General features: G+C 41.8%; 1 protein-coding gene and 1 long non-coding RNA gene across 2 annotated transcripts in view; one reads left to right on the top strand and one right to left on the bottom strand.

Moving 5' to 3' along the window:
* Nucleotides 1-13,550, top strand: part of NTRK2 (neurotrophic receptor tyrosine kinase 2) — a 187,453-nt gene extending 173,903 nt beyond the window's left edge. Inside the window, exons 18-19 of the mRNA XM_079996083.1 lie at nucleotides 10,779-10,937; nucleotides 11,627-13,550. Of these exons, the coding sequence (XP_079852209.1) occupies nucleotides 10,779-10,937; nucleotides 11,627-11,812 (345 nt within the window). The 3' untranslated portion in view covers nucleotides 11,813-13,550. The remainder of the gene's footprint in view (nucleotides 1-10,778; nucleotides 10,938-11,626) is intronic.
* LOC307227102 overlaps nucleotides 1-26,275 on the bottom strand; it is a 212,884-nt gene that overhangs the window by 68,026 nt on the left and 118,583 nt on the right. The window lies entirely within an intron of this gene.

Consider the following 26,275-nt stretch of genomic DNA (forward strand, 5'->3'; position numbering starts at 1 on the left):
TCCTCTTGTTTATTGCTGCTTGCCTGCAAACTCCAATGCATTGTACTATTACCCTCTTATCTGCCAAAGAAATATACTTTTCTTGTGAGCCCCCCCCCCCGCCATTTGTTTCCCACCCTATCCAGATGGCTGAAGGCAGGTAACAAGGTCAATAAGGAGTCGTGCTGGTGTGAGTTGTGGGAATGAAACTGAACCAGAGCCCAAACTTAGAATGAACCATTTATTTATTGAATATGGTCCTCAGATTCCTGGAAAACAGGAACTGTTAAATAGAGTTCAGTAAGGGCTGGTTCACACATAACATCACACCATGGACCCTTCCCCTCCCCCCTTGCATTTTCTGATTTACAAATAACAATAAATCACAGTATATTGAGCTATAGTTTATTAAAGCATGGTTTAGCATTATATGTGAGCCCTGCCCAACAGCTTAAATAGGATTTATTTGCTGCAAGCCAACTGTGATATGAAGCCATAGTTTGTGGTTTGTTTGCTTATGAACCTTGATCAGCTTTTACTATGGCTTGGCATTCCATGTGAACATAACACATTAACCCCACCCAAGAGCTCTCCAAACTACAAAGATGTGAAGCAAGAGCAGCTAGAAAACAAACCATATTTTGGAGCAACAAATCTTGATTTGTTTCATTGTCCGTGGAACAACTTGTTGATAACTCATGGTTTGTAAAACAAACCATTACATATTTTTTTAAAAATAAATTGCTTAATATTATGTGCAAAGTGGGCCAACGAATTACTTTCTCTTCCATGCAGTCCATAGTGTGCCAACAAACTGTGCACATACACTCAAAAACCAAGATGACAAACCACATTGACACTGTCACTTCCTATCCTTGTTTGGAGGGCAAATACAAATTTGATGATTCAGGTGTAACTGCAAACTATGATGTGGCTGAGAAAGGCAGTAACTCAACAGTTCATGAAGGTGGGAGGAAAGAGGAAGTGCAAGGCTTGTTCACACATTGCTAAACTGTAGTTACACCTGAAGTTAGGTAAAGGTAAAGGGACCCCTGACCATTAGGTCCAGTCGTGGCCGACTCTGGGATTGCGGCACTCATCTCGCTTTATTGGCCGAGGGAGCCGGCGTACAGCTTCTGGGTCATGTGGCCGGCATGAATAAGCCGCTTCTGGCGAACCAGAGCAGCACACGGAAAAGCCGTTTACCTTCCCACCAGAGTGGTACCTATTTATCTACTTGCACTTTGATGTGCTTTTGAACTGCTAGGTGGGCAGGAGCAGGGACCAAGCAACGGGAGCTCACTCCGTCGTGGGGATTCGAACTGCCAACCTTCTGATCGGCAAGTCCTAGGCTCAGTGGTTTAACCCACAGCGCCACCCGTGTCCCACATCTGAAGTTAGCCCAAGTTTATTGTTAACCCCAAAAGTATGCTTAGGTATTTCACTAAGGTACTTCAAGTGTCTTTACTGTGAACAGTGAGGGTGCGGTGGGCAGTCCTGTTTTGAAGAACTTTGTTATTAAAGCTTATTTTCAATAAATAATAATATTTAGCTTCCTGAGAAGAAACACTCTCAATTAGACTTAGACCACTAGCAGCAGGAATTTGAGACAGTCCCATTGTTCAGAATGGCAGCATCTGTAGCTCCTCTGCCCTAGCCATCCTGCCTACAAATGAATGAGAAGGATAAAATGATGATTGTACAGTGCATTTATGCCAACTGTGTGTTGCTCTCCAAGTCCAATTTATTTTTAAAATTTAGATCCTGCCCCTGCAGGGGACTGCATGTGAGCTCTGGCAAATACCTCCAGCTCAGCCTTATCCATTGCCCCTTAATCACCCCGCTGGCAGAGGGTCTTGCCCACCTGTCGAGTCAGCTTCTCTCTGGTTCTGATTTTTATGATTGGGTAGCACCTGTAGATCTCTCAGGCATCATTTGAATTGACTCAATAGTAATAGCAGATCTGAAAGCGCAGCAGGATTCAACTTTGGACTCTATTGCGATGTTGCAAATGCAGAGAAGGGAGAATACCCTAAGATTCAGAGGACTAACAGAGGACACAGAGGAAATAATTGAGAAAAAAATCACAAAAGAGTTAGCAGCTTCGTTAGACCTAGAAGAAGCAGAAGTAGCACAAAAAATAGAAAAAGCATTTAGAGTCAAATCTAATGTAGCAAAAGCAAATAACTGGCCGGCTGACTGTTTAGTCTCTTTTAACTCTATGGATTTCAGAAATAGAATTTTACAAGCTAGTAACAAGAAGAAATTCAAGTCGGAAGGAAATGATATTATCGTCCACAAGATTATCCCAAATCGATTGATAAAAAAGAGAGAAGCTTACAAATCTCTAACAGAGGCACTAAAGGCAAAGGCAGTGGACTATAGGTGGGAGTACCCTGAAGGCATCTCCTTTTTCTTTAAAGGGAAACGTAGAAAGTGCTTGTCGACATTAGATGCAGACAAGTTCTGGAGAAAGTACTGGAAAGAGCTCGGAGGGAAAAGGCAATTGTTGGGAGAATCAGAGGAAACTGAACAAACAGTTGAGAGTTAGGAGACAGATCTAAGAAGGGAATTTACATATACTGAGACCTTGAATGTGTAAATTTATTTATTTATTTTTTTAATCTGTTGACGTATCATAAGAAATAAAGTATGGATTATAAATTTATTACTTGGAACGTAAATGGTTTAAATGAAAAATCAAAAAGGAACAAGATGGAACATATTCTGGTTATGCAAAAATATGATCTAATCTGTTTGCAAGAAACCCATGTAGCGGAAAAACATAAAAGAGTATTAATAAATAAAAGATTGGGGCTTGAGTTTATTGCATCAAGTAAAGAAAAAAAGAGAGGGGTGGTAATCTATGTAAAACCTCAGCTGGAGCCAAAACTGCTTTACAATGATGAAAAAGGTTGAACAGTGATTATAGAAGTTAAGATCAATAATGAAAAAGTGATAGTTATTGGAATTTATGCACCAAATGAAAGAAAATCTGAATTCTATCAATTCTTGGAAGAAAAAGTCATAGAATATTTTGGGGGGGGGGATTATATTATTAGGAGATTTTAATGGAGTAGTCAATCCAAACATGGACAGAACAATAAAGAAGAAAGAAAAGAGGCAGAACAAACTCCCAACTACATTTTTCCAATTAATAGAACTCCTGAATTTGTTTGACGCTTGGAGGTTTAAGAATCCAACAGAGAAAGAATTTACACATTATTCAGAGCCACATAAATCGGCGGGACGAATCGACGCGATCCGGACAACAAAGGATTTATTAAATAATATTACAAAGGCAGAAATCCATCCAAGGACAATTTCAGATCACAGCGCGGTCTGGGTTAACTTTAAAGGAAAAAAAAAAAAGGTTAAAAGGTGGCAACTTAATGAGAGTACGTTAAACGATGAAAAAAACTGTACAGAAGGCCAAGCAAATCTTAGAAGAATATTTTAAGTTTAATTTAAATAAAGGAGTAGGTCTAGAGATGGTTTGGGATGCGGGTAAAGCCGTCATAAGAGGCTTCTTTATCCAACAAAACGCATTCCAAAGGAAAATAAAGGAGAAGAAGAAAATGGCGATCTGGGAGGAAATTAGAAAAAAGGAAAGGATCCTTTTTCAAAAACCAGATGATGAACTAATTAAGCAAAATATAAAAATTTTACAGACGCAATTCTCCATGATAATAAATGAAGAGAATGGAAGATAAAATGGTTGAGACATAGAAATTTTGAGTTTGCAAATAAACCTGGTAAACTTCTGGCCTGGCAATTAAAGAAGAAAAAGGAAGATAGAATTATCAATAAAATTAAAATTGAAGACAAATGGATTCAAGAACCAAAGGAAATTAGTAAAAACTTTGCTAGTTTTTTCGGAAAACTATACAAAGAAGGTCCAGAGACTCTAGAAAAAATAATTGATTATTTGGGCAAAAATAAACTACCAATAATACCTAAGGAAAAAGCTGAAATCTTGAACTCACCAATAACAGCTATGGAGGTGCAACAAGCTATACATAGATCAAAATTAGGAAAGACACTGGGCCCAGATGGTCTCCCAGCTAATTACTATAAAAAGTTAGAACAAGCATTATTTCTTCCCATGAAAGACCTAATGAATAATATTCTGGCAAATGGAAAGCTACTGAAAACCTGGAAGGACAGCTTTATTACTCTTATCCACAAACAGGGAACAGATGCCTCAAACATGGCCAATTACAGATCCATTGCACTGCTAAATAATGATTACAAGATATTCGCAGACATTCTTGCAAATAGATTAAAAATGGTGCTGAAAGAGATAATTCATAAAGATCAAACCAGATTTCTTCCCAGATGATTTATGCAATCCAATATTAGATGTGTGATTAATGTATTAAAATATTTGGATATTAAAATTGATAAACCAGCAGCTATTATGTTGGTGGACGCTGAAAAAGCTTTTGACAACGTGTCCTGGAAGTTTATGAAAAAATTAATGGAAGAAATTGGACTGGGAGAAAATATTTGTAAAGGAATAAATGCCATCTATTCGGAACAATATGCAAAATTGATCATCAACAGAAGAATTACTGAGGAGTGCAAAATAAACAAGGGAACTAGACAGGGCTGCCCACTGTCACCACTGATATTTATCTTGGTGATGGAAGTCTTGAACAATCAGATAAGAAAGGATCAGCTTGTTAAAGGCATCACTCTGGGAAACAAAACATATAAAATTAAAGCTTTTGCGGACAATTTACTTGTTATGACTGAAAACCCTAAAGAAAGTCTGAAAAGAGTGCTGGAATTGATTAAAGAATTTGGAGAAGTGGCAGGCTTTAAGCTGAATATAACAAAAACAAAAATTCTTGTTAAAAATGTAACCACAGAAGAAAAGGACGACTTAGAAAAAATATTGGGCATGAAAATCTCCTCAAAAGCGAAATACTTGGGTATTTGGATCACCCCCAAGAACATAAACCTATTTCAGGATAATTACACCAAAACTTGGTTAGAGATTAGAAAAAAATTTGTAACCTGGAGTAAACTAAAATTAACATCTCTGGGTAGGATTTCCATTATAAAGATGAATGTGCTTCCAAAATTAATCTTTTTATTTCAAATGATTCCAATACTGGGTGAAGCAGGTTGTCTCAAGATATGGCAAAGAGAAATTTCCAAATTCCTGTGGGAAGGGAAGAACCCTAGGATTAAACACCTGATCTTAATAGACATAAAAGAGAGAGGAGGCTTTTCCCTACCCGACTTAAAACTTTACTATGAGGCAGCCTGTTTCAGCTGGCTAAAAGATTGGTGCACGTTGCAGGATCCGGACCTCCTGGACCTGGAAGGTTTTGACAACTGCTAGGGATGGCACGCCTACCTGATATATGGAAAGGCGAAAATTCATAAATTTTTTACCAACCATATAATAAGAAAATCATTCTTTGCTGTATGGGAAAAATATAAAGACCTGATGGAGCCTAAAGTCCCGTGGTGGACTTCTCCAATAGAAGCTGTAGCAGTAAAATGGAAAAATACTCAGGAAAGCTGGCCAACATATAAAATACTTCTAAAAAATGAAGATAACCAAATAAAATTTTTAAAAAATTGAGGAAATAAGAGAACACATTTCAGACTGGTTCCAATACCATCAGTTATTTGAAAAATTTAAATCTGACAAACAAAAGGGGTTCTCAGTAGAAATTTCCCGATTCGAATCTGATCTTGTAAATTCTAAAAGAAAAACTCTTTCCAAAACTTACCGACTCCTCCTTGACTGGACAGTCAAGGAGGAGGAGGTAACAGTGGCAATGGTGAGGTGGTCCCAGGATTTTGGCCATTCAATAACCATGGCCCAATGGGAAAATTTATGGAAGATCAATTGGAAATTCACAAATTGTTACACGATTAGAGAGAACTTTCAAAAAATGCAACATCGATGGTATCTAACACCATGGAAACTTTCAAAAATGTATAAAAATGTGTCAAGTAATTGTTGGAGATGCGGTGAATCAGGAACATTCTACAATATGTGGTGGATATGTAGGAAAATACAGGTATTCTGGAAGAGTATCCATGCAGAACTGCAAAAAAATGCTAAAGATCTCTTTCAACAAAAAACCAGAGGCCTACCTCCTGGGAATAACAGATTTGGATATTCCACAAAAGAGGAAGGGTATCTTTTTATATGCGACGGCGGCAGCAAGAGTTTTGATCGCAGCAAAATGGAAGAGTAATGAAATCCCCTCTATACAAGATTGGATCCGAAAGCTGACAGAATATGCCGAATTAGATGGTTTATCAGAAAAAATAAAGAACAAATCAAAACAGGAATTTGTTTCAAAATGGGAGGTTTTCAAAGATTATCTGAAAAATAAATATAGTAGTTTAAATTCTGTTGCAGCATTTGAGGAACTTCAGTAATAATTGCAAGGTAGATATAAGAAATTAGATTTATTGAGAATAAGTTAAATTATGTTAAAAGTGTGTATTGGCAAAAAGTAATAAGAATTTGAAATATGGAATAGACGGGAGGTTGGGTCTTTAGTGTCAAGACCAATAGATGTTTTATTGTTTGCTAAGAAAATTATGTGTCTATGGTTATTTTTTTGTAATTTGTGTGTAATTTGGTATTTGTGCTTTTTCTTTTTTTCCTTGTTGTATAAATAAAAAACTTTTAAAAAATGAATTGACTCAATAAAATGTTTTCACAGATTGGCATCTGTACTGCTTACATCTTGTACCAGTGGCAGGAACACATTTATTCTGAGTCATTAAACTTCCCCAGACGCAGGAAGGAATCTCTGCCTTTAAGGGGTTGCCACCTTGGTAAAGGAAAGAGAAGTAGATTTGCTGGTCTATTTTGGTTCTGCTAATTTCTTGCGTAGTAAGCAGGGTGCGCATGCAATATAATAATGTACCATTTCAGCAGAATGTGTTGGTGGGATATATGTGTGAGAGTTGATCTCTTGGCCATAATAAATCTGTCAGGATCCTAAACAGCCTGCCCATGAAGGAAATCCCCCTCTTTTTGCCTGTCTTCTAGCCTGATGTACCTTTTTGAAATTCACCAGCAGTATGCTCGAGATGTTGATGTGGTGAGGTTTGCACATTCGGAGACTTAGTTTCCATGGTAGCAAGCCTTATGTGCTAGAAACCGGCAAGTCAGGGGAGCAGCGAGCAGAGAGGGAGGAGAGAGCAATAGGGAAAGAAATCATTAAAGTGTGTCAATTAGTATGCAGTGCCATAGCTGTCTTTACAGCACACTCCTTCAAAAGCAGGCAGTGTTTTCTGCCCTTGCAGAAGCAGAGTGGGCATGAATGGGAAGAGAATGAGTTTTCTCGTTTAAAACTAATGGCATGCCGAGCTGAATGACAGATCACCATTATACCAACATTAATGCGTCTTTGTAACAGAGAGGGAAGAGCTGATAAGGAACACCAGATGAGTATCTCCAGACCAAATATCCCCTTCTTACCTTTTCTGCCCTCTCAACCAGAAAATATTGCACCGATTGGAAAAAACAGTTCATCGTTTTGGAGAAAATATGCCTTTCTTTTAGCCTTCGTAAGCAGGGATTGTGGGGAGGGCAGAATCTATGGTATTTGTATATTTGACAATACCACAAATTAAAAATCTCAAGACTGAAAAGATGACTATTTCCCCGAAATGAGTAATATTCCTGTGCATAGAACATTGCCCACATTGGCTTACAAGGAAGTAGTGAACGCTGGAACAGCATCAATATGAGATGCTGAATTATATCTGTCTATTTAGAGCGATAGCCAAACTGTGATCATTAAAAAGCCAATGAACTAACTCTGAAGAGAGAGGGGATCAGAACCATGAGGGTTCTTGTTTACCAATATGAATCACTGTTTAGTGTATAAAAGGCTATACAACTTATATCTTGTTTATTAGACAACAGCTGTTCATAAGCTTAGCATGAGGTATCATAGAATTGTAGACTTGGAAGGGAAGAAGAAGGAGTTTGGATTTGATATCCCGCTTTATCACTACCCTAAGGAGTCTCAAAGCGGCTAACATTCTCCTTTCCCTTCCTCCCCCACAACAAGCACTCTGGAAGACTCCACAGTGCAGAGGTTCAGTGCAACAAAACTGATTAGGATGATGCAGTAGAGGGGGCTGGGAGTTAAGTAGCTTAAGTGCCTTAATTGTATGTATGTGTGTGTTTATATCTATAGTAAAGGTAAAGGGACCCCTGACCAGTAGGTCCAGTCGTGGCCGACTCTGGGGTTGCGGCGCTCATCTTGCTTTATTGGCCGAGGGAGCTTCCGGGTCATGTGGCCAGCATGACTAAGCCGTTTCTGGCGAACCAGAGCAGCGCACGGAACACACTGTTTACCTTCCCGTCGGAGCCTATTTATCTACTTGCACTTTGACGTGCTTTCGAACTGCTAGGTTGGCAGGAGCTGGGACCGAGCAACGGGAGCTCATCCCGTCGCGGGGATTTGAACCGCCGACCTTCTGATCACCAAGTCCTAGGCTCAGTGGTTTAACGCACAGTGCCACCCGCGTCCCATTTATATCTATAGTTATGAAGAAAAACATTTATGTTGTTAACTTGAGGCAGCCCAAGATCTTTATGTAGCAATTGTATGTGTTTGGCTATGTATCAAATGAGGCTCCTACATTTAGTGTATGTTATTCTGGAATATCTAACTATAGAGAAGCTAATAAGAGGAAGGGTGCCCTTCTTTTTCTAATAGGCATTTACATTTCTTACGATAGCGAGAAGCTTAAATCACAACAAAACCTCAATAAAAGATTGAACCGTGTTTTACAACCAGCTTTCATTAATTTTTTAAGACTGTCCCATAAAACCCATGGAGCCAAAGCAGTCATAGATGCCACGTGATGAACAGGCTTAAGAGCCACTTAATATTTAATGAACCAAAAGCCTCTAGCAACTAATAATGTTGTAATGGTGCTTGCCCTTTGCTCTGGTGTGTAGCCACAGATTTCGAAGGGTCTCTCTCTATTTTTTCAACCTCCTAATGAATGCTCACCCACCCACTGAGGAAATGCAGCCAAGGATAGCAGTTTGCTTTCGCAGTGCATCTTAGAGCAAGGGTCAGAAACTGAATGTTGTATTTGTGTCTGGTGTGCATATTGGCAATGCATTAGTAACACTATACTCTCCACACAGATCTCGGCCACAGATCATATTAGTTCAGTTATGGGTATTTTTACACATCCTGGTTCTGACACCCTTGATACCAATCCTTCATGTGCTCTGGAAGCCCCCAGATGTCTCAGGAACATCAGAGAGCAGCGGCCGGTCTGCTTCATTCATGTTATATCCCAGATGTGTCCAAGGAAAGAGTGTAGCTGGCTGTTCCTAGAGCCTAGATCAGCCTTTCTCAACCTGTGGCTCCCCAGATGTTGTTGAACTACAACTCCCATCACCCCTAGCTAGCAAGGCCAGAGCTCAGGGATGATGGGAGTTGTAGTCCAACAACATCTGGGGACCCACAGGTTGAGAACCGCTGGCCTAGGTGCTAACTGGACTGCTGCACCTTTTCAAGTTGCAGTGCAGAGTAATTCTACCAGCTGTGGCTTCTGCTCTGAAACACGGTGACTTGAGAGCTGAGGCATGTGTATGTTCACTAGGGCAGTGTTTCCCAACCTTGTGCCTCCAGCTGTTTTTGAACTACAACTCCCATCATCCCTGACTAGGAAGACCAGTGGCAAGGGATGATGGGAATTGTAGTCCAAAAACAGCTGGAGGCACAAGGTTGGGAAACACTGCACTAGGGGATGCCTGGAGACCTCTAGCCAATCCTTTGCTTGTAGACTTTTTGTCATTGTTGGGTTCTGGCACAACCAATCTGGAGCAAACAGCCAATGAATGAAAATTGGTGGTAAGCAATTATGGTAAGTTTTACTCAGAGTAAACCTATTGAAATTAATGGCTCTAATGCAGTCATGACCATTCATTCCAATGGGTCTACTCTGACCACAGTTTAGTTGAATACCACCCACTGTGTGCCTATTTGTGTGTAAGATGCAAAGCTCCTTATTGGAAGTGGCGTAAAACCTGGTTTAAGGTGATCTTCACTGATTGCCATGGTCAAATATTCTGTGCAGTGAAACAAAATGAGTAATCCACAAAGTGTTGATACATTTTCTGTCCACCTTATTTAACCAGGAAAGCATTTAAGAACAAATGCAACCGGCATATATGCCTTCATTTTAGGGAAGTCAACAATGACTATTTTTTAAGAATAATAATAAAAATAAGAAAACTTTATTTAAATCCTGCCCTCCCCAGCCGAAGCCAGGCTCAGAGCAGCTAACAACAGTAAAGTAATACAGCATCCTAAAATCAATTCATTCTAAAATCAGTTCAAAATCAAATAATAATAAAACACTTCTTCATGTCTTTAAGTGCATACAGAGGTGCTTTCTAAAAGTAAATCAGTAGCCTTGAATGCTCCAAACATACATATGCTACTGCTAAACTCTGGCATACAGCTGGAAGAAAATGCTCCATAAATCTTGGTCAGACTTTTGGCTCTCCTGATACTTTGCAAAAGAAGTAAAGGACTATAGTGTAAAGTCCCTGAAAGTTTCAAAGAATGTTACCTTGGAAGTGAAGAATCCATCCTTGATGAAGATTGTAGGGGATAACAAGAAGCAGAAGGATGTCCTAATGAGACACAAATTCACAATACAGTAACAGGAAATAATATATTGCACTGCAAAACCTTTAAAACATGCATTGTCCCTTTCTCCATATACTTCTTCCCACAAAAACCATTTAAATTCTTTCAAACTCTTCTATCCAGGTTGGTGGACATACCATGTTACCCATTCGTTGGATGCCTCCTGAAAGCATAATGTACAGAAAATTCACCACGGAAAGTGATGTCTGGAGCCTTGGAGTCGTTCTATGGGAAATCTTTACCTACGGCAAACAGCCATGGTATCAGCTCTCAAACAATGAGGTGTGTGCTGTTGTACAAATGATACGATGCCTTATGAGGAACGGCTAAGGGAGCTGGGCATGTTTAGCCTGGAGAAGAGGAGGTTAAGGGGTGATATGATAGCCATGTTCAAATATATAAAAGGATGTCACATAGAGGAGGGAGAAAGGTTGTTTTCTGCTGCTCCAGAGAAGTGGACACGGAGCAATGGATCCAAACTACAAGAAAGAAGATTCCACCTAAACATTAGGAAGAACTTCCTGACAGTAAGAGCTGTTTGACAGTGGAATTTGCTGCCAAGGAGTGTGGTGGAGTCTCCTTCTTTGGAGGTCTTTAAGCAGAGGCTTGACAACCATATGTCAGGAGAGCTCTGATGGTGTTTCCTGCTTGGCAGGAGGTTGGACTCGATGGCCCTTGTGGTCTCTTCCAACTCTATGATTCTATGATTCTGTGATTCTATATGCTTTTAAAAATGCAGTCGGGCTGTGGTGGTGAATGGTCTCAAAGACAGTGTATTTGGCTGGATCCATTTGCTGGAAGTGGAACATTTATAGAAAGATAAGAGTGCAGAAGGGTTTGGCACATGTAAATTGGGAGGTGGGTGACTCTCTCAGGATGTATTGACTAATTTCCCAAAGCAGCAATAAAAGAAAGAATAAATTGGCTTGCTCCTTGTCCTTTCTCTTCTCTCTCTCTCTCTCTTACTCCAGGTAATTGAGTGTATTACTCAGGGCCGTGTCCTGCAGCGACCTCGCACCTGCCCAAAGGAAGTCTATGATCTGATGTTGGGATGCTGGCAGCGGGAGCCTCATATGAGGCTCAACATCAAAGAAATCCACTGCCTGCTTCAGAACTTGGCCAAGGCATCTCCAGTGTACCTGGATATTCTAGGATAGAAACTCCTGGCACTTCCTCTTACGGAGTGTTTGAATGAATGTGTTCAATTGCCACTAAACTCCATTAAAATGTGTTCTCAAGTCTGACAGTATTAAATACAAAGATATGGAGAAGCTTTCAAAGGGCAAGCTGTGTGCATTTCTCCCTCTGTAGACACAGTATTGACTTTGTGACATTACTGACATGTATCTCTTCTCCCCTTCGTTCTTTCTGTGTCTCTGTCCCTGCCCCTCGATTTCTATTCAATCAGGCTTCTGCATTATTATAACTCTGCATAGACAAAGGCCTTAAAAAACCTGACCTGTTATATCAACAGACACTCAGTTTTGCCCATCACAACTAACAATGCCTTGTTGTATTCATGCCTTTGACCTGGATAAAAAAAGGGAAATAATGACTTGAACTTTGTGACTTCTGCTGTATGGATATCTGGAGCTTCTATGGATTCACCTCTTCTTCACGTGCTTTGGCATCTGGGCAGAAAAACTGAAGACTGGTATTCTCTGTGGGAATCTTGTTTTAGCTGAGATCAAGCCAGAGGGAAAGAAATCAGCAGATTGTGTAGTCCACTCTAAGGAGAAACTATAGGATCAGATGGCATCCGATATACCACTTTAAAACATTGATGTAATTATTTGGTGAATGGGAAGGAATTCAGTGCTTTCCCCTGGGAAATGTTTAGAGGAGTGAAGGCACAACTAAGTGTGCCGCCATTTTTACACTGATAGATGCATCCATGTGGTCTGTGTAAAAGGCGTTGCCAAGACATCCCAGAATTGCATAGCAATATGCTCCAGCCTTGTTTAACCATAGGGATTTCTGATGTCTCAGAATACTAGCTGATGAGAATCGCACATGCGGAGAGTGTTGCTGTTCTTAGTTCCTGTTTGTGGGCTTCTCCAGGCATCTGGTTGGCCACTGTGAAAACAGGACGCTGTACAAAAATAGGTATTGGGCCTGATTCAGATAGGCTGTTATTTCGTTCTGTTCTGATGCCACTGGTACAATTGTTCTCCCGTGAGTCTTTGATAATGCAGGCGAGGGCTGAGGTATATTAAAGTGTAGTATAATTACCAAGGCCAATTCCTAAACTATGAATGCTTCAGTAAGATAGGAGGGAAGCTTCTCTTATATGATGCTGTTCAGACAGCGAGCCCCTGCTGTTGGCCCCCCCTTCCTCTTCTCCTTCTCCCTGTGCAAACCCCAACCCAGCATGGTCCCTGTTGATTAATACCCAGCAATTTGTGCTGAAAACAGTTGCTCATCTCATTGTGCACCCAAATAGGCGTAGCAAATTCATGACGGAAAACATATATTTAGTTGTAGGAAGGTCATTAGCTACATTCAAGCATCTATCCATTGTCGCAGGCGCAAGAGGCTGGTACCGAAGATTATATGGCATTTGTGAGAAAACAGGTCCAAGAAGTCTCTAGAGAAACGACAGTATGGTTATTAACTTGGTGAATGATTAAGATTCAGAGTTCGCACTAGTGTCTGCTTGATGAAGTGGTGGTAGTCCGGTCTTTTTTTATTTAAGATTGACAGGCATGGTGCGTTTACACTTTTCATCATGGCTGCTGGGCTGAAGAAGGCAAGCTCGTGACACACAAATGTGAAAGGTCTAGGATGTGCATGTCAGGTAATTTCTATTATAAACCCTTAAGTTGAGGTAAAATCAAAGTCAATTCCTACCTTTGTGGAGAAAAGTGCTGCAAAAAATAGGGGTTATTTTTTACTTTAAAAAATGGGGTCATAAACGCACAGCTTGTCAATGTTTTATTGTCGTTTTATTTTTTAAATTAAGCACTTATTTTTCTAAGTGTTTCCATAATAGTTTAATATATGTTTTGCTTGCATTTCTTATTTATTAAGGCACTTTCTTTTTGTCCCTCAGTAGTTTGGAAAGAAACTGTTCTTTTACATCTAAATTAAAATAGCAAATGTTAAATAGTGGTGAAGTTGGGCTCTCTTATGTCATTGACAAAGGTTGGTGAAGAATACATTTAACAATGTAACTCTAAAGCCATATATATATATATATGGCTATATACATATATATATATATGTTCCTAAATAAGATTTGAACAGGATTTTTTAATGACTGAGGATATTTAATATGAAATGGACTTTGAAGATTATTTTAGTGATTGCTGAGAATTTATTACACGGAAAGAAGAAATGTTGAACACTCAGTCTTATCCATTCTTTTCAAGAACCACTTTTTAAAAGTGTCATTCTAGTTCATTTCCAATATGTGAAAAATGTGGGAAATAAATCTTGAGATGTCAGAGATCACTAAAAGGCACACCCATCCGTGTATTGCATTCCAAAGTCATTTTTCAAAATCTTTGGTTGCTTTAGCACTGCTGAGGCATTGGTTAGTATGATTAGTTGAAAGTGGAATTAAAGGGGAGACTCCAAGCACTGTATTATAAAGGTCCTTTCCAGTGTTAATTAACAGTTTCTTGCTTCTAGGACCTGTCAGTTTTGATTCCAGTAGAGGAAACTTGGCTTTAATTATGCATTTCCTTTTATTTATTTTTCTTTTGCAGTTTAATAGTGAAATAGTGGTATTTCACTATTCAAAAAAGGAAAGAAAAAAAATGAGAGCCTCCCTCTACCCAGCATGAATGGAACTAACACTGTGGCAATTAAAATAGGCTATTCCAGGCACAAAGAACAGGCAGTTCATCCCAAAGCATTAAATAGGCGGGCTCTACAAAGAAGAAACTTTAATTAAAGGCACAGGAGCACGAAAAAGCCGCAATTCCACTTTGCCTTTCCTCGCTGGACAAGCTGGTGTTGCAGTTGGGTCTTATAGGTGGGGTGGGTTGCTACAAATCAGGTCTGAGAATATGAGAGAGGAATACAGAAATTACTGCACCGCAATGACTGGAGAGCGCCTGGAATTTTGATAAAGTGTGACCGATCTATAGCTGCCATTCCTAGAGCAAAGGGACTAATACGGAAACAGACCTCATTAACAAAAGTACCCTTATTTCACCTCTCAATACACATTTTTTAGATTCTCAGCTTGAAAAGAACCATGTATATTGTATGATTGCTGTATACCAAAACAAATGTAAAATTTGACCAGATGGTATCCTCTCCCCACCCCCCTTTCTGGAAAAGCATAAGAGAGTAATTAAAAATACTGTGTTATAGTATAAGGTGCAGTAGCTTGCCCATATGCCCATGTTAAAGGACCAAATGTTCTATACAGCCATTGTTCTGTGCCTAAATCTTGGCCTGTACTGCAAATGTGGACCTTAAGTGAATAAAATCTTCTGGCCTTGTAGGAAAGGTGTTAACTAACTAAACGCTAAGGCAACAGTGGCATTTATTCATTCAAGTTGATATAACTATAGGTAACTGACAGGAAAATAAGAGTAAGAAATATAATCTAAAATGGGAAAAGAAAGGTTAATCATCTACTGTGTACATACCTGTCATGTTTTTCAACTTTGGCTAACTTTATACACTGAGCAAATATGACAATCAGGCTTATAAATAAAGAGGAAACCTTTCTTGACTATGCTACAATCATATAGATATAATATATATTAGATATGTGTCTGTGACTGCATACATTGTGTATATATCCACAGTAGATACATACCTGTATATGTGTTTTATAAATATTTGATTTATACATATGCAGACATATGTGATTTTGTGTATATGTATACATTTGTGTACACTGCACATATCTTCTTACTGGTGATGTATAAAAGACAAGTTAGATCAGAAGGCTGACAAAGTATGCTAAGTAACCAAAATCCATTTATCATCCATTTTCCCTTAGGGTTTTTTTAAAAAAACAATAATAATAATATTGTATTTTTTTCCCCATATTGGTGATCGGTATCTAACCTGCATGCAGTTCTGCCTAACCACATAAATTCTAAAAAGCAGATTTACTAAATGCATAAAAATAGCCCTATTAATTCCTTCCTGACTGGTTTTAAGAGTATCCTTTGGTTCTAAGAGTTTGACTTAGCCTGCCTCATTTTCTTTTGCTATTATTATTTTTCATGAACTTCCATTGTGTGAGTTTTCACATGTCATTTATGCACAGTAGAATTTCTAAGGCTAAGCTGGAAAAACAAAGGTCCCACAGAGAGGGTAGGATGGAATCACTGGGAAAGCAACAGACTTTCCAGTAAGTGCTGCAGCAGCAAGGGAAACCCAGCCAAATGGGTGGGGTATAAATAATAAATTATTATTAAATCATTATTATGAAACTAATGAAGGTTAAGCTTCATCCCAGAGGGACCCCAGAAGCAACTTTAGTCCACATGGCTTAACATTTTTGGGTTCAGTAGACCTAATTTGAGTTGCCTATCTCAAATGGATATTTGTTGTTGTTGTATATAGTTCAACAACCCCCAAGTCTGAGTGTCAGTAGCACAGATGCCAAATGTCATGGTAACCTGAAAACTATAAGGCATAGGAAAGTTTTATTCACACCCGTGACTTTGACATGTGCAGCAATTTTAACCAAAATCTGAGATGATGCAGTTATTTTATTTTTTTAATTGTGATCTGTCATAGAGCAACCCAACTGAAAACAATAACAGTGGTTACCCAGACCTCTTTAATGGTTGTGAAGGGTCAAGCTTGAGGGACCCAAAAATGGAGGTCCGCCACTGTGCAACAGAGCTGAATTTTTGTGAGTTTTGTGGTTAAATGTGCAAGTTCAATGTGGGAGAAGTTCTGAATGGGCAATTCTCAAACATTTCTCCTGGACAGTTATCACAGATGATGTGCATCTGTAATCTCTGAGATAGCCCACAGAAGACAGTTCAGGGAAGCTCCAAGGACTTAGGAGCTGTGGAGTTAATCCCTGAGTTCCCAAGCTCACTGATATAAAACTCTGCAAGAGACCATTTATCTTGATTAAAGCCTTTCCTGAGCCCATGGGACGATAGGCAGGCCGGGCACAAATTTTATGCAAATCTTTGTTGTATTTTATTATATCGGCAATGCAAAAATGGCAAGCGTACCTGCGGCCTTTAACAAATTTAGCCAAGGGGCTTTGTAGACATCTCTCATGTCTAGGCTTCACTTTTTGATATAATTGCAAGGGCACAACTGAAACAACGAAGGCTGTTTTGCCTGAGCAGAACCACAGAAGGATTTTTTTTTTTGTAGTCTCTTTTCCACCCTCCGTTTCTTCAGCTAGCTTTGGGGGCAAGTGGGCTTTGAAAGGGACAGGGTCCTGAATGGGGTTTGTTTACTCTGACACGTAAATCATCATTTATATGTCTATAGCCACTCAAAAACAGCAGTCAGTGGGAATCACAAGGTCTGCAGCATCGCCTCTTCACTCCAACCCCACCCAGGCCATGTAGCCATTTGTTGCCTCAGGCAGAAACACCCAACCACACGTTCCCTCATAATCCTAAAAAATTACAAGGTGCCAAGCCTCACAATCCTAAACAACAACAACAAGAACCCTGCTGTCTCCTGATTTCTCTCTTTACTCTTTGGAGAGTGGCGTGGGCTTTTACAGGAGAAGCAACTTCCCAAGGAAGCCAGCGGTTGACTAAGAAGACTGTCTTCTTGAGGTGGCCGTTGTCCCTGGGAGCACATTGAAAGCGTTGCCATGGGAACAGAGAGTGCGCCGGGGGGGGCAGCGCATTGTGGCTTGTCACTAAATGTGAAGGTTTAATAGCACACAAAGATGTATTTTTCTTATCAGGGCTGAGATACTGCTGCTCTGATTCGAGCGATCCTCATAGAGCCTTAGGTTAACGCTTGTTTTGATTTCATTTTTATACATTCGTTGCAAATATGAAGCAAAAAAAAATTAATAATCTATATATGTTGCAGGGAAAACACTGTGAATTTCACGCAAGCAACCAAGTGACTATTTTGCCATCTTTTTAACATATGTCTCAGGAGAAGAATTGGAAATTGATGGTTATATGTCATTTTTTACTGTCTATGCATTCAAAGCCAGGTCGGGGTGGGGGGCGGGGGGGCTTGTTCATTTTCTGGGAGAAGATTTATGAGTGTCAAGTGGAGTAAAACTCTGAGCTGGAGCTCTTCGTAACAAGGCTGTTTGACAGGAAGATGGAAGAAAGCAGAAATCAAACATTTTCAGAGACCTACATACAGCTTTTAGGTGTCTTTGTGTAACTAAAAAAATACCAAATGTTGAATAAAACAGCTGAGAATGTTTTGTAAATTAAACCCACACTGGGTTTAATTGCATCACAGATCAATTTAATTTAGAAATTATTCATCCCAGTGCTACAGGCCACTTATAGTATATGTACATATATGTGTATAGATATATTTTCTAGACCTTTTTCTGCCTTTTTCCTTTTCTGGTGGGAGGAAGAGGAAGAGCAAGATCTAGATGTTGATATAAATATCTATATTTTCACTCAAACTGTGACCTGGTGTTTGGAGCCCTCTTTATCCCTTTTCATATTTTTTTTCTTTGATTGTGATGTCTCCGTGCCGATACTTAGTGGTTCTTGTTTTGCAGTTTGTTATCAAAACTCATTGCTTTTAAAATAAAGACCTATTGCATCTTGGCTGAATTTGAAGTGATGCCCGAGTAGCAATGTTCAAAGTTTTGTTTGTGAATCATGTGACCAGCTTCTCTCAGCCTGACATGGAAAGTCTCTTGTACTAAAGTGTATTTAATGAAAATGATGTCCAACAATAAACAATGTCATCCTAAAGAAAAACAATTAATAACACAGTGACTATTACTTAAGAAGGCATAGAATTGCAACGAGCTGTTGTGTCCTGTTTCCTTCCATTGACTGTCTATATATATATATATATATATATACAAAAACCACATTGCTGGATTGTCTTGTCTGCAGAAGCAACCTTGAGATGTAGGGGCTTGTAATGAAGATTAACAACTGAAGTGAAGAAGTGGCCCAGCACATGTACCGTTTTACCTAATAAGGTCTGATTTCAGCAATTCCTCCTTTTCTGAGGAGTAAGAGATTCACAAACCTGCATTAGATGCCTCTGGGTAGCGCAAATGCTGTGGGACCATATGGTTACTCACTCTTTCAGTGCAAATACAACAATCCCTGGCTAGGTAAGTGTCATGAGCATCTATAGGTGGGGCATTTGCCTCCCACCAATGACCACAACCCCAGATTCATTTGAAAAACAGAGTATCTAGCATTTGTAGAACCTGAGATAGGAAACACTATTATTCTCTTTTTGTGTGAGAAACTATTCTCTCCCTTTTCACTGTTTTACTTCCCTACCCCTCTAAAAAAGAATTCCTGTGAATGTCCCTGTTAGGTGTGTGACTTCAAATAGCTTATGCATGTTCTAAGCATACCAAGAGCACGTCCATACCATCTCAGAAACCACCTTGTTTTCTCATAAGCTTTTTTTGATAAACCATATGACGTTTCTGCTGGTTAGTGAATATGCTTGATTTTTGCAGGGCTAAAATCTGACTCTCTACTAACTGGCAGTAAGGTGGTGAGGTTTCAGAACTGATTACGTGGTGGTAAGGTTACAGAGGACGCGGGTGGCGCTGTGGTCTAAACCACTAAGCCTCTTGGACTTGCCGATCAGAAGGTCAGCGGTTTGAATCCCCGCGACGGGGTGAGCTCCCGTTGCTCGGTCCCAGCTCCTGCCAACCTAGCAGTTCAAAAGCACATCAAAATGCAAGTAGATAAATAGGTACCGCTCTGGCGGGAAGGTAAACAACATTTCTGTGCCCTGCTCTGGTTTCTCCAGAAGCGGATTAGTCATGCTGGTCACATGATCTGGAAAAACTGTCTGCGGACAAACGCCGGCTCCCTCGGCCAGTAAAGTGAGATGAGCACCGCAACCCCAGAGTCGTCTGCAACTGGATTTAACTGTCAGGGGTCCTTTACCTTTACCTTTTAAGGTTACAGAACTGATTACACTGCCTGGCAGTGCGTGTTTGCCATATCATGTTTCTTGGGTTATCCCATTTCCACCTTATATCTTAACTCTTCTGTGCTGCGGGCCACTTTGCACATAATGGGGACTACTTCTGAGCTGCAGTGCCTGAGACTAAGGAACGCTGGCGGGATGCTAAGATCAGTGGTAGTTCTAAGGGCACCTAGTTTAGTGTGATGTTGATTGGTGAAATGCAGTTAGCTAGATGTGGAAATGAAGTTTAGTTGGTGCGCAGTAGCAATCTAACATGGCGGGGAGAGACACCCGCAGAGCTCATGCGTTTGGGCTCCTTACAAAGGGTCCATGGGTGGGTATTTTTAAATGAGCAACTTGACTCTAGATCTGAAACACAAATAGGCAGAACCTGGCCTTCTTGTACTATGACATATGGAAACAGTGAATAAAATGGAGAGTTGTGGAACCAGGGGAGTGCTTCAGCAGACAAAACGGAAAATGTGAATTTTCAGCTGCGGTGTGGATGTACCCCATATTGAAGAGTTACAAGCTGAAGCTGAGGGAGACTGTAGCACATGAGGCAGAATGTTGAATTCTATGTGCAAATGCTAATAATATGCGGCTGAAGGAGGCAATTACTCACCAATCATCTGAAATGGCTCCTGCTTAAATGTTGCCATGCCTTGTATACAAGAAATTCCACATACTGTTCTGTAGAATTCTTACAGTGCGGATCAGCAAGGTGGATCTTTGTGCAATCCAAATTTTGACAGAAATGGCAGGCCAAATTTCTCTCATGTCGCCACATGTTACTGCGCTAGTATCTTTCTTTTTAATTTCATGTCCTGCATCTTCCTTTAAAAACAAACCACACCAGGCTTTCTCACATATTCTTCCTAAAATGTTAGGGGAAATGTCTGTGCGTCTTATGGAGTGAATGCGTGGTCCCTGGAGCCAAATTGCCCAGAGGCGAAAAGCAGATCATGCATTTTTATTTTTATTTTAGAAAGAGGGAAGTGGGTGTTGAAACAAAGCCGCTGATCATTTGTCCATCGGGGAGAGAGATAAGGGACGCTAGAGATAAAGGAGGCTGCCTAGGAAGGGGGAGGTAAAGACAGCAAACTTGCAAAGGGGGGAAACAGGAAGAGTAAAGCAATAAGGAGAGAAATTAGATGAAAAGGAGGAGCAAAAAACTGCTCCAGCTAAGGAAAAGACACTAAGGCAAACAAGAGGGAAGGGAGTGTTGAAAGGAAACAGCTGATTGGTGGGATCGGAAGAGAGATAAGGGATGCTAGCAAAGGCTGCCTGGGAGGGGGGAGGTAAAAGCCCATGGATCCTCAGGATTTTTACATTGGGTCACCCCAAATTCACCATCAGATCATGTAGCATGTCCATGGCTACAGTCTGCACCAAAAAAAATCACGCACCCACTGTTGCATGGGGCTGCAATGGTGCAAAAACATGGTTACAAAGCACGGATCCACATGGATCCTCAGGATTCTTGCATCACCCCAAATTCACCATCAGATCACATGTCTGTGGCCACAGCATGAACCACAAAAATCATACATCCACTGTTTTGTTCAGAATATTTCTTTTCTTGTTTTCCTCCTCTAAAAACAGTGGCGTAGCGTGGGTTGTCAGCACCCGGGGCAAGGCAAGTAATTTGCACCCCCTAACCCGTGGATTTGCACCCCCTAACCCTAACCCCCAGGTGTTGCGCCCGGTGTGGCCGGCCCCCCTGCACCCCCCACGCTATGCCACTGTCTAAAAACTAGGTGCATCTTACGGTCAGGTGCGTCTTATGGAGCGAAAAATACTTGTAAAGGAAGCATGGGCGACTCAGTCTAGCTCTCTGCACCAGCATCCCACCAGTGATGGCTGATGTCTATTGGGAGTGGAAGGGCAGAAGGCAAGGAGGCCAACAGGAGAGCAGGAGAGCCAGTAGAGCAAGAGCCAATGACACGGGACAACTTTTCTGCTTTTATGTCCATCCTCTTTTCTGCTGAGTCCTACAAGGGCAAAATGAAGGAAGAGGAAGCAGACAGGCCTTGGTTGTAAGCACCCTCTGGATTGGTTGTAAGAAAGTAGGTTGGTTTGGAGGAATCAAGACTAAGGTTGGTGGAGCCGTGCCCCTATTGCCTCATGTATTCAGTCTACCTCCTACTAAACAGATGACCAGAGCTTTCATTATATTTTGTCTGATATGGTTTCTGCGTAAACTATGTGGGAAGGTGTGCGTCAGCCCACAGCATATGCACATACACGTAGATTTATGCTTTCAGACTTTTATTCATAGGCTTCCGAGTTTTATTTATATTTACAGCCTTTAAACAAATGTATTGTCCTCAAGGCAGCTTGCAAACAAAAACCAGTGAAATACAATAGCGTAACACAACTGCAGCATTTAAAAAATGCCAATAGAAATGAAGAGGAAACCAGTTTCTTTAATTTTATATACAGTGGTGCCTCGGGTTAAGAACTTAATTCATTCTGGATGTCCATTCTTAACCTGAAACTGTTCTTAACCTGAGGTAACCTTTAGCTAATGGGGCCTCCCACTGCCGCCGCACAATTTCTGTTCTCATCCTGAAGCAAAGTTCTTAACCCGAGGTAATATTTCTGGGTTAGTGGAGTCTGTAACCTGAAGCGTATGTAACCCAAAGTACCACTGTATTCATATTAAGCTTGTTTATTAATGTTGATTAACAAATGTGTTGGATTAACAGGGGGGAGGGGGAGGAGGCCACAGCAGAGGGGAATAAATATGAACCAAGGAAACGGGCGGTGGGGGGTAGTTTGTTACCTACCCCAGAATACCCCTACCTCGAACAGCTCTGACAGGGGGATGTGCAGTTACACAGCCTGGGGGAAAGGGCTGGAGGTGGAGAGCAACATGCAAGAGAATTTCTAGCTTGCTCCAAGGACAGAAGGGGCTTAGGAGGCAGCTACAGCACTGGTTGCCAGGGAGTGGGGGGCAAGGAAGGTAATTGAACATGATTGACAGGGACCAGAGTCCTGGTGGAATGAAGGCAAGGGGCAAAATAAGTGTCTCATTTACTAAGCAGCTGCAAGCAGGTGTCTCCTCCCACTTTGAGGGGGAGTGCTCTGTGCCTGTGGGAGGAACACCCCCTGCCCCCCACTTCCAAATCTGGGGAGGAAGGGATTAAAGAAGGGAATTTTAAGCAAGCTCATCAACTGTGAGGTGAGTGTGGCTGAGAGACTTCAGAGAAGTGTGACTGGCCCAAGGTCACCCAGCAGCTGCATGTGGAGGAGCAGGGAATCGAACCCGGTTCACCAGATTACGAGTCCAGTGCTCTTAACCACTACACCACACTGGCTCTCATTAATTTGATTTTGAATTGATTTTAGAATGCTGTGTTACTTTTATTGTTGTTAGCCGCTCTGAGCCCGGCTTTGGCTGGGGAGGGCGGGATATAAATAAAATATTATTATTATTATTATTATTATTAATTATGTGGAGGGGGTGGGGAGCATCCGATGGCAGACAGAGCCAGGCCTCCCCTTCCCAGGTTGCCTCAACAGAAAACACAAGACAAACACATTTGGCAGGGTTAAGAGTGCAACTCTTCACAATTCGCAACGGGAATTTTAAATGTATTTTTTTGCTCAGTTTGTTGTTCTGGGAAAAGACGCACCTCCCTCCTCAACACCTTCACCTCTACACAGAAAGCATTAAAACTTAAGAGAGAAAGAATCAACATGAGTCTCCTACAATTTCCCCTCCTTCTAGCACTTTTAATATTATTCCTTTTTTTTCCTTTTTAAGTGCAAATTCTCAACTTCTCTTGCGAGGAGAAAACAGCTGTAGTGTTACGAGCAACCAAGAAAGGGGAGGGGGATTAGGAGGACGAAGGTGAGAGGGGCACCAAAACAAGTGAAATAATATCAAAAGGAATACAATTAAGCGTCCAGCTGTCCTGTTTTACAATGACCACAAAAAGTTTCTTTTCTTTTGTTTACTTCAAAAGGAAGAGAGGGGGTTTTTTTTTTGTTTTGTTTTTTAAAGGAAGGGAAAAGAAAAGAGAGAGGGAGAGAGATTTGGGGTTTGAAGCCAAATCTGACAATCTGCGGGTTGTAATCCTCTCTGGTTCATAATCAGTTGAAACTGCTGCCCTGCAGTTCCTTTACATAGCTTGACAGCAATTGCAGAAAGGACGGCGATCAGGATTTCTTCACCCATCATATTTGCGTGGACAGGCAGAGTCCCCAGATCCCGCACGGTCCCCCCCCCCCCCGTCATGTGGAATAACGACTCAAGACAACGTGCTATGGGATTAAATTGGCCACAACTTTATTAAATTTCAAATGTGGGTAGACCTTGGCTCAGGCATTGGGCGTTCTCCCTCTCCAGTCCCCAGCCGGGGACCTAGGGAGCATCAGGGTTATCCCCTGGGGGGGGGGGATGGGCCAGCTCTGGAGAACATATGTTCAAGCAGAGATAGCCGCCCCCATTACGCCGCGGCCGCAGGGGAGAGCAATGATGACCTTTCGGCGAACGGTCAAAGCCTCCCTTCAGAAACCCCTTTAACGGGCAACCCTGGTATCGCCGCCACAAAGAGGAAGATGGACTAAAGGATTCCGCCCAAAGCCTGATACCGCCAAAGTTGTGACGTTCTGCTACAGGAAAGGCGAAACCTGCCAATGCAGGGAAATTCCTTTCCGGCCCTTTAACAGCGACCTTAACGTAGCAGCGCCCGCATACCTGTGAAGAAAAGTTAACCTGCAAAATAAGACATTAACTGAGGGTGGGTAGGGTGGGAGAAGCTCTGGAGCCAAGTGAGGATTCCCAGGTAAGATCCTCCCTCTATTGTGTGGGCAGGTAATCCCTCCCCTACCTGGCCTGGTCTCCTTGGCAACGCTTCCCCCAGGTGGGATTGGACAACTGACTGAGGTAGACCTCCAGGTATCCCACCTGAGGGAAGGCAAAGCCAAGCCTATGCTGTTGGAGTCGCTCCAGATCTAGGGGCTGTGCGCGTCCACGCAAAGGGCGCCCCCCCCCCCGTTTTAGGCGGGGAGCGGTCATTTTGTTCAATCTCCTTGCCCAGGTCTTCCTCAGGAAGGTGTAGATTCTCTCAGACTCCCGCTATCCTGGAACAAGGAGAGGTACCCATTCTAAATCTTAATGTTGGGCATGTCCATGTTGTGGTTAGAAAGGCAGATATCTTCATATTTCCCCCAATGAATATGCCTATGCCAATGAGGAGCATTTTGACATGACCGTGCTTGCTGGTCTTGGAAGTGGACACCTCCACAATCTTGCAAAATTTGAGCAAAACACTGTGAGGATAACCTGAGCTTACAGGGTTAAAACAGCTCAGAGTGTACGCACTGCCCACTGTTGGGAGGGGGGAGATTCTACGTCATGTCCGAGAGTCTCCAGTCTTTGTTTTTTTCCTCTACTTTCGCTTTTGAGGAGAGAGGACGTGTTTTCACGATGCTGTTCGCTGTGATAGATAATGGATAGTCTGCTGTAAATAAACTGCTTCTAGCTGCTAATATCCTGAGTGGACTTTATTTTAGCACACTGAGGAAAGCTCTGAAGAAGTTTTTTGCAGTTTTCTCTTGCTGCTGCGTAAAAACTCTGCGTTATTTTTGCTCAGAGCCTTTGGAATGTGGCCTTTGAAGTCCAGCAGAGCTGCGCAGCCGAAGTGGGCTGGACAGCAGGGCTTATCTGAGCAATAAATCATCTAAGAGGTTATGGACGGTAATTGCAATTAGAGGAAGCTGCTTTGATGTCCGGTGGAGAGCCTGTTTGGAATGCTGTGTGCTTACAAAGGCTGTAAAAAAGTGAGACGCTGCTGTTTTTGCTGCCGGAAGAAAAAGACCAGCTCTGCCTGGGAGAAAGCAGGGAGGCTGGCTGCAAGCTGTGTGCTGCAAAGGGACGCCTATCCTCGGAGCCGGTTTAGTACGCGTGAGTACTCCACAGCCCCAAGGGGGGACCGGGGGAGGAGATGGCAGAACTCCAGGAGAGTTTCAACGTCCCCTTTGATGAGAGATTAAATCAGCAAAATTGGGAGGTCTGGTCAAGAAGAGTAAGGGGGTGGTTTCTGGCCACAGGGCTCTGGAGTATAGCCCAGAAGGAGCCGGCCCCACCCATGCCACTTGCTTCTGAAGATGATGCAGCAGGCTTTGAGGCTGCTTTGCTGGAGGATAGACAGCAGAGAATGCAAAGGGAGCTCTGCATGTTGAAAGCCAGCGTAGATGCTTCGCTGTTGCCCCACTTGGAGGGCGTTGAGTCGGCTCAGGCCGCTTGGCAGTTGCTGAGGAGTCTGTGTGCAAGCTCAGCAAGAGACCAGGGCCTTAAGAAAGCCGAGAACAGGGAGGAAGCGGAGAGCCCAGAGGGGACTGCTGGCCATGTTCCTGAAGTTACAGCTGGGAGTAGCTGCTTTGTCTCCGAGGGGCCATGTGATGTTGAGGCCTACAACCAGAGTGCTGGGGAGCGTGCAGGCCCAGGCTGTGCACCCAAAGGTGGGGGTGCTGGGAACAAAGGAATGGCTGAAGAGGGAGCTGTGAGAGCTGTTGCTACGCGTCGCCGCTGTTATCGCTGTGGCTCCCCCTCCCAT

The sequence above is a fragment of the Podarcis cretensis genome (assembly GCF_951804945.1).
Source record: "Podarcis cretensis genome assembly, chromosome: 11".
NCBI classification, from domain to species: Eukaryota; Metazoa; Chordata; class Lepidosauria; order Squamata; family Lacertidae; genus Podarcis; species Podarcis cretensis.